Below are 14,723 nucleotides of genomic sequence, written 5' to 3'. Positions count from 1 at the left end.
TCTCGTAACAAATAAGATATATCTACACATTTAAACATGTATGCCTTAACAAATATGGAAATATGTTTAGAAGGATTGTACATCTTTAATATTTATCAGATTACTAACTTTTTTGAGGGGGGAAGAGATAAAGAAAGGGAAAAAATTTGGAAGGTTTTGTAAAAGTAAATGTTGAAAACCATCTTTATATGTATTTGGAAAAATAAAATACTATTTAAAATTTTTTTTAAATAAAAAAAATCTTGAGATGGTTAAAAAAAGGTTTCTTTTTGAAGCATGAATCTTCATTTTACACTGTTTGCTTTTTTTTAAGCATATAATAAATTCTTCATGTCACTTTCAAAACTTAAAAAAAAGTATGCATTTTTTGTACTTCTAGTCTGCCACAGTTCTCTCAAAAGATGGGAAACATGTTGAAACATGAATAATATATTTCTAATTATTTAGTTCTATTTCTGTAAAGAGAGTTTTTTATTAATATTTATATAATTCCTTATGTGTATCTTGAGAGGTGAACTCTAAATGAATTCATATGTTATATACTTATTTTCAATGGACTTTCTTTTTCTAGCCCTTCCTGTTGTGTTGGCTTTGAAATATTCGTATGGGCTAATGATATGGAGAGGAAAATTATTTATATTCTACTTTGCTCAATTTAATAATAGTTTTAATGAGTTTAGTTGAATCTCTAAGGTTCTCTAAATAGGTGATTATGTCATTTACAAAATGTGATCATTTTGTTCAACTTTGCTTATGTTTATTCCTGCAATTTCTTTTTCTTGTTTTATAGTTAAAATAAATAACTACTTATAGCTAGTATTATAATCTTATAATAAAATAATGAATTGTATTGGGTAGCTAAGTGGTGCAGTAGATAGCATGCTCAGCCTTGAGTCAGAAAGACCTCTCTTTCTGAGTACCAATCCAGTCCCAGACACTTACTAGTTGTATGACCCTGAGCAAGTCCCTCAATCCTGTTTACCTCAGTTCTTCTTCTATAAAATGAACTGGAAAAGATAATAGCAAATCATTCTAATATCTTTGCCAAGAAAAGCCCAAATCATGTCATGAAGAGTTGGATGTGACTGAAAAACTACTAAGCAACAATGGGCATCCTTCCTTTGCTCTTTATCTTATTGGAGAGGGTAGAAGGTTAATTAGATTAGGAATTACAGATTTATTTTTATGTATACTGAACTTTAGCATTAGATAGATAGTATTTAACCACATTAATAAAAGAACCATTTACTTTTTTTCTGTATTTTTAACAGAAATGTATGTTGTATTCTGTCAAAAGCTTTTTCTGCATCTATTAATATAATATTGTGATTGTAGTTTTTATTGTCACTGTGGTGTGCTGTGTTTGCTGTTTTCTAGCTATTGAACCAAACTTGTATTCCTGGTGTGATTATCTAATCTTTTTATTATGTTGCCATAGCCATTTTACTAATATATTATTCAAATTAGTATCGATTTTCACTAGAAAAATTAGTCTTTAGCTTTTTTTCCTTTGTTTTTCCCTGATTTGGGTATCAAGATTATATTTGCTTTATATAATAATGATAATTGTGTAGAATAATAATACTTTGTTTTATACATGCTTTTCCAAATTTTTCATGTAGTTTGGATTATCTAATTAGTTATACTTTGAATGTTTTACATAATTCACTTATAAATCCATCTGGTCTTATTTGTGTGTTTTGAAATTAATTACTTTTTCTAAGGTAAAGCTTTTTAAGCTCTCTATGTCTTATTCTGTTAAGCTGGGTATTATGTATTTTTATGTGTTCATCTATTTTAATAGGTTATTAATTTGTTATGCAGTTATGTAAAATTTCTAATATTCCCTCAACATTTCCTCTTCAATTTCTATAACTTTTCTTTTTTAACATTTAGTCTTGAATACTTTTTCCCCTCTTTTTAAATCAAATTCAAATCCCTCCTGCACAATTATGTTGTGGTTTTTGTCTTGGTTGCAATTTTTTAGTGCCCATTCTTAGATGCTTGAGAGTAACAAAGTTGAGGCTAAGTTGTAGTTTTTATTTCACACATCCTCATGGAGGAACCAGGAGTTTCAAAGGGAGATTTACAACCTATGGCAGAAACTGGTTGATAGATGTTAATAACTTTTTAATAAAAAAAGGGAAATAGCATTTGCTTGTCAGATTTATTGGGTGTCCTAAACAATTTCTGAGATTGAAGACTAAATAGTTCTAATTGGTAAATGGAATGCTTGGTTTGAATTGGTGACTTGGCAGATAAACTTTCTAATTTGGGATCATTGTGAGTGGATAGTAAATTAATGCTTACCAGATTTCTGTTTTTTGATTGGTGGGAAGAATAATCATAGCCTGTATCTTTAAAAATTTGTCAATATGTATTTTCCAGCATAGTAATCCACATTCTCTCCTGCTCTATATAGCTTAGTCAGACAAAAAAGTAGTCATTTTGTCACCCATATTTTTGGTGAGTTTCAGAGGTTTTCTTTCTTTTCTTTTTATGTAAAGAGTAAAAAAACTCAGAAGCTGTAAGTAGCTTATTATTTCTTTGGTCACATAAGAATAAATTTTCATGTTTACTGCTTTATATATGGCTAAACAAAAATGTTAAAAGTTGAAGTAATTTAGAAAAAAATCTGTGAATTACAATTTAATACCTCTTTTGATTGCTATGAAAATCATTGGGATAATGTCTGTAAATGATTTTGTAGTCCTAAAAGCAATTAATATATATAATATATAATAATGATTATTTTAAAAATCAAGCATACTAATGTGTACATAGGAGATAATCATCAAGTGCTTCATAAATTGACCCGTTTTAATAAAAATCCTATTTACAAATATGTCTAGGCAGGCTGATGCCACAATACCCTTTAGTATTTTTTATCAACAGACTATCATAGCATCATAGAGTTTGAGCTAAAATGGATTTTATAGGTCTTCTAATGCCAGCTTCTTAAACTGGTTTGTGATTCCATATGGAACCTACTAACTAAATATGGGGATCATGAAATCATGATTTGTTATTAGTAATATTTGCTTTATGTGCCTATTTTATCTATCTTTATACCAGGGGTCATGTAAAAATTTCTCAGATGAAAAGCAGGTGTGAGTGAAAAAAGTAGAGCTCGGGGTTTCAATCCAAGTTTCTTTAGTTTTTCCCCTTTTAATCTTTTTCTCTAGTGATCAAACACATGATTAAATTACTCCTTTGATTTGACTTTGTAGAAAATACAATCTTTTAGACAATGGAACCCTAATTCAATGAAATATTCTCAGCACATGCTATAAAATAATCCCGTTGTTTGATCAGCTTTTCAAAATTCCATCCTCATACTTAGGGAATATATAACACCTCTTTCCACTCAAATTAGGCAGTTTCCTTGAGGGACAGCCCTGCTATGCTATCCACTGAATTTATATGTAGAAAATGCTACCAATAATTGATGGAGAAACTTATGAGCTTCTGCCCTATGTAAAAGGCAAACATTTTGGCTTCCAGAAAGATAGTCTATGGTTGCAAGGCATAAACTTTTGTGTAGTTATTAAAACTCTCAGAGCCATAAAAATGTAGGGGAAGTCAGCTCGACAATATATCTTTTGACTTCTAGGGATAGGAATCTGTATAATTCCTCCAATTCCTGCCTGTTCTTTGATAAAAAGGTTTACTATTTTGATGGTCTTTTGTGTAACCAGCATTTGCTGGGAGGAAGGTAAACTGTCAAAGTAAGGTAAATCTTATCCTTCTCTTAAGAGGAACCAAGGAAGTGGCTTTGATTCTGAACTTCTCTATTGTAATCCTACACTGTAGCTATTTGATGTGTGGTAAATAGATGCAATTCTACTCTGATAGAAAGGATGTGCTGATAAAGGTTTAACAACTGTTTTTCTGGGGGGAAATGTATTCACAATATACTTTTAAGTGTGATCGACATTATTAACTTTTCTCCATCACTTTCTGAAGTCTAATCAATCAACAAAACAATAAATTCAGCCTTGATTTGTCTCACACTTGCCAGTTGCTAAGGTATAAATGTTCACACTGAAAATTTAATAATTGACTCTTGCAAGTCAGTACCACTTATGCCATCCTTGGATAACAGAGTGTAGGAGAGATGGCCAAGTCACAGTAGTCCTGGATCCTGCTTATTTTTTTTATTAAATTTATTTAATAGCCTTTTATTTACAGGTTATATGTATGGGTGACTTTACAGCATTAACAACTGCCAAACCTCTTGTTCCAATTTTTCACCTCTTACCCCCCCCTCCCCCAGATGGCAGAATGACCAGTAGATGTTAAATATATTAAAATATAAATTAGATACACAATAAGTATACATGACCAAACCGTTATTTTGCTGTACAAAAAGAATCAGACTCTGAAATATTGTACAATTAGCTTGTGGAGGAAATAAAAAATGCAGGTGGGCATAAATAGAGGGATTGGGAATTCAATGTAAAGGTTTTTAGTCATCACCCAGAGTTCTTTCTCTGGGCGTAGCTGGTTCAGTTCATTACTGCTCCATTGGAAATGATTTGGTTGATCTCATTGCTGAGGATGGCCAGGTCCATCAGAACTGGTCATCTCATATAGTATTGTTGTTGAAGTATATAATGATCTCCTGGTCCTGCTCATTTCACTCAGCATCAGTTCGTGTAAGTCTCTCCAGGCCTTTCTGAAATCATCCTGTTGGTCATTTCTTACAGAATAATAATATTCCATAATATTCATATACCACAATTAATTCAGCCTTCCTCCAATTGATGGGCATCCACTCAGTTTCCAGTTTCTAGCCACTACAAAAAGGGCTGCCACAAACATTTGTGCACATACAGGTCCCTTTCCCTTCTTTATGATCTCTTTGGGATATAAGCCCAGTAGTAACACTGCTGGATCAAAGGGTATGCACAGTTTGATAACTTTTTGAGCATAGTTCCAAACTACTCTCCAGAATGGTTGGATGCGTTCACAACTCCACCAACAATGCATCAATGTCCCAGTTTTTCCGCTGAATCCTGCTTATTATCCTTTCCTCAGCTAGACAACTGTTGGTGCACATGTGAACTTCCTCTTCTTCCTCACAAAAGCAGAAATCATAGGTTCCCTTGAAGGTGGGCTAACCCGCATCCTAGATAAGATATTAACTATCTAAGATAAGGACTGGCTGTACATATTTTTTATTACATGGACTGATTGCATGATTCACCATTCATGTATTCCATGGGATCTGCTTCATTATCCAGTCAAGCAAACTACAAATTTTCCTGATAAGTTGGGTGAATGACATCTTTTTTTCCTAGCATAGTTTAATCTGTTTTTAACATCAAATTCAGTGGTTGACATTCCATGGAAAAAAACTTCACTTTTCCTTCTGACAAATAAAGCAACTTTAATAGATTATTGAGCTATTCTCCAAGGAGCTCAGTTGTTCAGCAGGTATTATCTCTAATCAATCCCCATGCCAATCTTGTGAGATAGACAAATAGGGGTAGGTATTACTCCTATTTTATAGATAGGGGGGTGAAATATAGAGATTCAGTTACTCCCCAAAGTCACAAAATTAATTTGTTGAATAGCAGGATATAAACCTTACTTTCAGAGTTGAAAAAAAAGTTTTATTACTCAAGATTATGGATAAATTTTATATCTTTTTTTGAATTTGAACTGCTCCATGAATAACTTATATTTCATCATTTGCTTTCTAGTTAAGCTTTCTGTTAGGAAACAAATCCTGTCCTATAAATCTCTCATGTCTTATCTAAAAACAGCAAGGGGATAGATAAAAGGAACTTCCATGTGCTGCTGAGTTCTTTGTGTGATTTGCCAAGTCTTTGTTAGCATGGATAATAGGGTTTTTTATCAGTTTGATTTGGATCGAGGATTTCTTTCATTGGTGTAGGAAGTTCAGTTCAGTCAATAAGAATTTATAAAGTGCCTACTATGTGCCAGACACTGCATGAAGGACTGAGAATGTAAAGAAAGGCAAAAAACTGTTCCTGTTTTCATGTCTAACACAATCTAAGGCAGAGTCCAGGTGGCCTGCAACATTCTCAAGTTGAGTGAGAAATAATTTAAAGTTTAACTGGGAAATTCTCAGTTGAACTTTATTTGGGAAATACTTAACAAAACTAAAAATGCAATAAAATATAGATGATACTTCATTTTAAAACTAAGTCAATATGTAGCCTGTAGAGATTCTTATATTTGGTTTAATGGCCCATGTTTCTATTTGGGTCTGATACCACTAATCGATAAGAAAACTCTTTCTCAATATGAATCAGCAGCTACTTTGCATATTGTGACTTAAAATAGCCTGAAGGTACCGAAAGAACAATTTAGTGACTTGACTAGGGTCATATAGACAGTTTGTGTCAGAGTAGAGCTTAAACCTTGGTCTTCCTAATTCCCAAGGTAGCTCTCTGTCCAGTACTTCTCATGTTCTCTGATTATTATAAGCATTAGTGATGAATTTAGCAACCTTTTATAATATTATTTATACATGAGAATAATTAGCTATGTGCCCCTAACTTACTAACCTTATATAAAAAATCTCTATACTAAACCTTAAAATCAGCTTATAATTATATTGAATAAACATGGGGCTTGCTATTATTATTTTAGTGGTTATAATGACAGCTAATACTTATTAGTTACTGTTCTACAATTATGTTGGTCATTTTGTATTTAATAATTTGGATATGTATTTTTTCTTTCAGGTTATTCTTCTGGGGTAAAATGGAAGTTTATTTGAACTCCTTGGATTTTCCTTTTATATTGTTCTACCTTTGGATTGGAATGACATTTTCATTGAATCTTGAAGACCCCAATGTTTGCAGCCATTGGGAAAGGTAATATTTGTCATAGTAATATATATTTAATTAATTCCAAAGTAGCAATTCTGATTCTTATGTTCTCTTGTGTCATGAATTCAATTAAATTAGCAAAGAAAAGATTAGATATAGATTTAAGTCTATTATTATTTTTACTTATATAGATAGTAATTATAGTTTACAAATATTTCTGTAACAACATTTGAAAAACAAATCTTATACAACCAAGTTTTAGTTATCTGTGAAAATAGCAGGCTTGTTGTGGATAATTCAATCTAGTTGAGAGTCTATATTGTGCTTAAGAAGTGAGTTAAGGAAACAAAAGTAATATGTAGTATTTTTTGCCTTCTAAGAGTTTACAATAATTCTGGATAGATAATCCTTAAAAGTATCTTATGCAAAAGATCTTATGTTATAAGGCATTAAATTTACATAATTGAATATAGACATGATACACACAGTAAATGCTACAGTTGCTCAGAAAGAGGAAAGATTATGGTTGATTGTAGTTATAAAGAAATGCTAATGGGAAAAGCAAGACTTGAGATAGGCTTTTATGGACTAAGTAAGTAAGAAAAAAAGAAAGGGAATTTAGATGAGAAAGAACAGCAGCAGCAAAAATATAGAATCCAGAACAATTTTTAGAGTATACTGAACCAACTGCTTAATTGTAACTATATCTGAAAATTAACTTAAAAGACGTAGGTGAGGTTAGGGTAAAAGAGTCTTGAATATCATTTTGAAGACTTTGGACTTATTTTGATTAAGAGATAAATTCTTTTGTAAGGTTGTAAAGTAGTTAATATGATGAAAATGGTATTTAATACATCGATTAGTTATAATAAATAACAAATATATACACCATAGATAAACTGTAATCTCTGGCTTTAGTGAACCTGAAGCTTAATATGAAATAAAACAAAAATGACCCAGTGTGATAATAATACCTTTTCTTTGAATCCAAAATCTTGCTGTGGTCTTCATTTCTATTCCTTGCCCTATCTACAGATATTATTTTTTAGTAAATTAAAATATGCAGGTGCAAATTTATCAGTTCAAGTGTCTTCTTTTCAAATGATATCTGGGTAAATGGCTCAGGAGTATTTTCAGTGAACATAGAAAGACTGAAAAATAAAATCATCATTTGTTTTCTTTTTAAACTAATGGTTAAACCATAAGCTTAAATTCTGGTTATGATACATTCAAGTATTGTTAGTAGAAAAATTTAACTAGTTACATAATTAGAGAATACCAAAATTTAAGTAAGAAGGGACTTTAGCAACCTAAAAGAAATACCTAAAAGAAATCCCCATTATGAAAAACCTGTCAAATAATCTTTTTGCTACTGCTTGTAGATCTCTAAAATGATAGAAGCTTAACACCTCTAGAAATAGCCCATTTCATTTAGGACAGCTCTAATTGTTGGGAATTTGGGGTTGTTGGGTTTTTTTTTTTTCCTGTCATCAAGCCCAGATTTACTTCTTTCAATTTCCATCCATTGCTAAAGCACCTTTTAAATACCTGAGCACAGCTATTATATTCCTCCTAAATTTTTTTCTTTAAATTAAACATTCCAAATTCTTCCAGCAGATCTTTATATGACAAGGACTCAAGGCATTTGACCAAATACCTTAGTTGCTCTCCTCAGGATTCTCTCCAGTTTATCACTGTTATTTTAAACTATGATATCTAGAACTAAACAGAACAGTGAAGAAGAATAAAGAAGCATTATCACATCCTTATTCTTAGAAGATTTACTTCTTTTAATGTAGTCCAAAATAATATTGGTTTCTTTAGCTGTCATATAACACTGATATTTTACATTAAGCTTGAAATTTACTAAAATCCAATCCCCCCCCCAAAAAAAAACCCTACTATGTCGTTATGCTTTTTTCATTATTTTACTCATGAAATTAATTTTTTTGTATCCAAGTTGAAGACTTTATATTTATTTTTATTGAATTTCATGTTATGGGTTAGAGTGCTGGGAATGGAGTTAGGAAAGCTCATCTTCCTGAGTTCAAATCTGGCTTCAGACACTAACTGTAATATAACTACAACTACTTAATTTGGAGTTCTTTTGGCTTTTGAATGAAGGGAGGGTCAAAGTCAAGAGAATAAACATTTATATAACTTCTCTGGTCCCAGGCACTATGCTAAGCACTTTACAACTATTACCTCATTTTAATCCTTACAACAACCCTGTGAGGTATGTGCTGTTTCATCTTCATTATATTATTGAGGAAACTGAGGCAAACAAAGATTAAGTGACATACCTGGGGTCATGCAGCCTGAGGCTAAAGGTGAACTCAAATCTTTCTGATTCCAGGCTTAGCATTCTACTCACCTAGATACCTCAAATGAAGTTTATGTTTCTATCTTGTTCATAATAATTTCCAACAGGAAATTATTGTAGTGATTTCTACAATAAGATTATAGCTCATTTACTAGTTTAGGAACCCTGTCAATGTTGGAAAAGTTGAAGAAAGGTAAATACACTAATATATTATTTGTAGAGCTATGAATTGGTACAATCCTTTTGGAAGTAATATAGATATTGATAGTGATAGTGATATATCAGTGAAATATCATTGTGTTATTAAGAGATAATAAAGATGACTAAAACAGAGAAGCATGGGAAGACATATAAATTAATACAAATTAAAGCAGGAGTAGGGAAATAATTATGTCTACCAATAATAATACACATGAAAAGAGCAATAATAAAGCTTTCAAAAATACTGTGAAATTATCTTTACTAAACTTGATCCTGACTTATGGGTGGAGAACATGGCACAAAAATCATACTTTTAAAAAATATATTTGTAATTACTAAACTTTTTTTTCTTCCTCATTTTTAATTCTTTATTATTGGGAATGAACCAGGGCCATCTCCTTGTAAAGCATTAAGGATATTACAGTGGAAAATGTAGGTGATGTAAAAATAAAAGAGGTCATTAAAATTTATTTAAAGTAAAAAATATGTTGTGTCAGATGACTTCTTTTTTATATAGCCTTATATAAAAGGCTATATAAAGGAAGTTCCTGAACATGGCATTGTAGAGAAGATGCTTCAAGTCTATATATGTATAACTTATATTGATATGCAAAATATTTCAAAGTAAAATAATTACATTTATATTTATAAATTTCATACACATATAAATATTACATTTATTGATTTAAACTAGGGCAGTGGCTGGAGTGCCAAACCTGTAGTCAAGAAAAAGTGAATTCAAATCCTGCCTCAGACATTTATTTAGCTTTGTGGCCGTGGGCATGTCACTTTAACATCTGCCCCAGTTTTCTCATCTATAAAATGGGAATAATAATGATATCTGTTTCTCAGTGTTGTGAGGATCAAATGAGGCAATCATTGTAATTTGCTTAGCATAGTGCATGACACATAGTAGGTACCATATACATTCATATGTGTCCTGAAAAACTTTTTTTTAATATGCAGTAACTCCTTTTTTACTGCTACCATTTCTTTTACATAGTTGGGCAGAAAATTCTCAAAACATTTTTTTGGGAAACCTGAGGAAGATGAAAGGATTTTATAGACTCACTTAGATTTCTTCTAACAATAATTTTGGGATAACTTTGAATGAAAAAGTGAGTTTTCCTTACTAAAAATTATCTTTTTTCAGTCTTCAGTACTTAGCCTTTGATTGGTCTTGTCTATAACAAACTTTTTTCCTTTGTTATAGGAATAGTTAGCATCTGGATTTAAAAACAAACAAACAAACAATTATTTTCCACTGTTGTTCTTACTTCAAGAAGCCAGTGCCACAATGTAGAAAAGTTAATTATAACTTCTTGAGCTGACAAATTCTTTTAAAAACAAACTTTTACTTGTTGTCTAAAAATTGATTAGATTGTTTCTCAGACACAGTTTGACAGTTTTTGACATTCTTTTTCATTTTCAACTATATATTTACTTGTCAGTATTGCAACTGATGCTATTTCTTCATGGACGTTAATGATCTTTGTTATTATTGATTTCCCAACATCAATAACTGTTGTGATACTTCTAACAATGATTGTAGTACACCATTGCCTTTAAAAGTCATAAGTTCTGCATATTTCCTTGTAATAGTAATATCTATTCTTCCAAAAGAGAGAAATGAAATTTGTGAATGGCATAAAAACTATCACTCACTTTTGAAGAACTAACTAAATATGGGGAAACCAACTCAGTTAGTTTTCATCTAGTCAAGGTTAAATGATCTGTGTTACTCTGGTATTTCTTCAGTATCCATAAAAACACACAGTCAAAACCATTGCATCACAATATGAAACCCTGTCAAAAGCATGATTTGTCTCAAGTAATTCACACCCTGCTGAAAGACCCAAACAGATTAGAAAGGATAAAAATGGTCTGAATTTGAGTTTGAATATTTGAGTCTGAAGGACTTTAAGATATCCCTTATTTTACAAGTGAGAAAACTGATATCCAGATCTGTTATGTGGTTTGCTCAAGGTTTTATACATAGTTTAGTTTTAACAAAGCCAAGATTAAGATGCAGTCCTAATGAATAATCCAGTGTTCTCTGCATTCTGCCCTAATCCCTCTCTGTTCATGTCTAATTTGTCACTAGAATACAGACAAAATTGGTCATATTCATGTCTGTCTTTTAAGAAAGATGCCTGTTTTTGACTGGGGGCGGGGGGGGGGGAAGTTTTATGTTGCATCAAAGAAGGAAATTCACAAAGATATGTACATTTGCAAATTATTATGTGGAAGCAGCTTTGACAGCAATATTCATGTATCCTAAACCCCTAGAGAAGACAAATGGGTTTGGGTTTGTGTAATGTAGCATATTATAACTTTTCTAACATAAATTTCTTCCTTCTAAGCAGTTAATTTACTTGAATTTCAGTCTCTATCCAGTTGGAGGAATCTATGTGTACTTCCCAGACTTCCACCTACCTAAACCTTACACCCAAACCTTTGAATTCTAGTCACATTGAGCTAGAATGATTCTAAAGGGTCTAAGACCATTTCATTTACTTTCCACATTTTACATATGGAAAAAAACTGAAACACATAGAGGTTATTAGATTTTCAAGGTGACAGAACAAGTAAGTGGCAAAACTAGTATTTAAACCTAGGTCTTCTAACACTGTCACAAATTTAACATGAAGGGTTAGATGTGCTGATTACCATATTCAGCTTTGATAAAATTCTTCAGGGAGACTGAAACAGAATCCATTACTCTTCAGAGAGAGAGAAATTATTTAGATGCCTTTAAATAATTTTGAAGAATATTCTCCATGAAGTCATTCATTCAACAATTATTAAGAAAGAAAAGAGAAAAGCAGGAAAAGAGACAGAGAGAAAAAGAGAGGGACAAAACAAGTATTTATTAAGAGTCTCTATGTGCTGATAAGATAATTAGAAGGTATTGTTCTTTTTTTTTTTTCTTTCTGATATCAGAAGATAGTAATAAAAATTAGGTATGTGCAACAAAGATTTAAATTTTCCCTTTTTGTGAGTTAATCTTATAAGTTTTCTTTGGACTTTTTGTTTGAAATCTTTTTCAAAAAGCTCTATCTATCCAAGTGATAAATCTTTAATGGTAGAAATGCTGTAGTCTATTGGTAAACATAAAAATAATTGCATTTTATACTTGTGGTAAACCCTTTAACTTTCTCTTTCAAATAAATGGTTAAAAAGGCTAGAAGATTCCCTGTTAATGAGCAATCTACATTTGCAGTAAGGATAATTTATCTAGCACTTATCTCTAAATGCTGATACACAGACATCTGTGTAAAACAGGAAATTGCTGATTTATTTTCTTATTTTTTTCTTTTTCAGTTATTCAGTGACAGTACAAGAATCATATCCACATCCCTTTGATCAGATTTACTATACCAGCTGTACTGACATCCTAAATTGGTTTAAGTGTACACGACACAGGTAAAGGAAGTAAACATATGTTTCTGAGTTTGGTTATGCAAGTATCAAGGAGTGCAACATTCTATAATCTATAATGTGAAAGACTGACAGAGAAAAACTTTTTTTATTTATTCAACAATTATTTGTTGAATGCCTACCATATTTCCAGTGCTTTTCTAGACTTAATGGAGGAATACAATCCTCCCTAATAGAGGAGATATTACAAGACAAAATAGATAATTTTAATTACATATAATAAGATTTTACATTATTAAAATCAGTGAAAGTAGAGAAATTTTAGAGTTCGAAAGATAGTTGTGTCAAATATCACCAATAAAAATATGTGCAAAATATATAAGGAAATGAGACAAACATAACACTAAGATCCACTCAACCAATAAACAAGTGATCATAGGATATGATCAGTTTTCAAAAGTATTGTAAAAAGGTAAACATTTTTTTAAATGATCCAGATTACTAATAGTAAGAGAAATAGAAATCAAAACAACACTGATGTTTCATTTCCAGGTTGGAACTTAACAATACTGTCTTGGTGAACTAGTAAATTTGGATATAAATTTGGAATTATGCAAAAAAAAAAAAAAGTGACTAGAAGGACTATACCTTCTGCTCCAGAAATACTACTATTGATCATATATCCCCAAAAAAGGGAAAGACAAACATAAGTGACTAAAGTACACAAAAATATTCATTATAGCACTCTTTGTGGTAGTAAACAACTGGAATCAAAGCAGGAAATCATCAACTGATAATGACAAAGCAAAGTTTGGTACGTGAATATAATTTAATATTGCTATACCATAAGAAATGGAGAATATAAAAAAATTCAAAGAAGAATGGCAACACATATATAAACTGATGGTGAAATAAAAATTCATGAAAAGGATGCTGAAGTCCAAGTGATCAGAAAACTAATGTTGTTTCAAGAGAAATGCCTCCCAACAAGGCAGAGAGACATGTATCTCCAAAAGAGAATGCTGTTTATGCATTTTCAGATGCAGTCACTCTATCTGGTATTTTGTTTAATTCTTATTATTTGTAACAAAGGTGCGTCTAAAGTGGATAATTTACCCAAAATGACTGTAATATGACAAAAGATATCATTTTTTATGCATGTATATATGTTTTTTTTTTTTTAAATTGGACTTGTGACTTCATGGTATAGGGAACACTTGTAACTTCATGGTTTAGGGAACTCCCATTAAGATTTTTCTTGACAAATGCAGATTGACATTTTCTCTGCACTTTCTTGTCACAGAGAATTTCTTAGGACACTGAGAGGTTCAGTGACTTAGTCACATAGCAACCTTTCAGCTGAAGTACTGCTTGAAGCCCTTCTTTTTAACTCCAAAGACCAGCTATCTATCCCCAAAACTGTGAGTCTCTGTTTCTGTCTGTCTCTCTCTACATGTAAATACACACACACACACACACACAAAGGATAGGGGAAGAAATTCTGAACCACAATGTATAGGGTCCACAAGGATTTTCAGATGTTTGAAGCTCAGTCTTCCCTGATTTTATCCCATTGCAGAATCAGAGTATATTATACTAAATGGAGAGACCCATAATGTTTTATTGAAGACATTTATTTTTATCTACATTTTCTCCTTAAGTAAAAGAGCCCCCATCAGGAGAGAGAAGTGGAACTGGGGAACTTCCTTCCTTTTCTCTGCTTGGCTTCAGGGGCATTTACTTCCCTTTTCCTCAAGTTTTTTTGGCCTGTGTTTTGTGTTTTGTGTTCTATTTCTCCTCTTAAAAGATCTGATTTCTGTGGATGCTGCCATTCCTCAATAAGTAGAAATTTTGAGAAGATCATGGCTTCTTGACCACCCACAATCATCAAGAATCAGTACATTTAGGAATATTGCTATAGACTTTACCCTAGAGGAATGGAGATCTCCTGAACCTTTCTTAATTGTGTACAGGCATGTGATGCTGAAAAACTATAGGAAACTAGTCTGCTT

At 31.7% G+C, this 14,723-nt stretch overlaps 1 protein-coding gene across 1 annotated transcript in view; it reads left to right on the top strand.

Annotated features, from left to right (window-relative positions):
- The first annotated feature begins 6,728 nt into the window (after positions 1-6,728).
- Positions 6,729-14,723, top strand: part of MEGF10 (multiple EGF like domains 10) — an 84,910-nt gene continuing 76,915 nt past the window's right edge. Inside the window, exons 1-2 of the mRNA XM_012541132.2 lie at positions 6,729-6,851; positions 12,655-12,756. Coding sequence (XP_012396586.1) covers positions 6,739-6,851; positions 12,655-12,756 — 215 coding nt within the window. The 5' untranslated portion in view covers positions 6,729-6,738. The remainder of the gene's footprint in view (positions 6,852-12,654; positions 12,757-14,723) is intronic.

The sequence above is a fragment of the Sarcophilus harrisii genome, chromosome 1 (genome assembly GCF_902635505.1).
Source record: "Sarcophilus harrisii chromosome 1, mSarHar1.11, whole genome shotgun sequence".
Taxonomy (NCBI): domain Eukaryota; kingdom Metazoa; phylum Chordata; class Mammalia; order Dasyuromorphia; family Dasyuridae; genus Sarcophilus; species Sarcophilus harrisii.
This window is presented reverse-complemented; position numbering and strand designations above follow the sequence as displayed.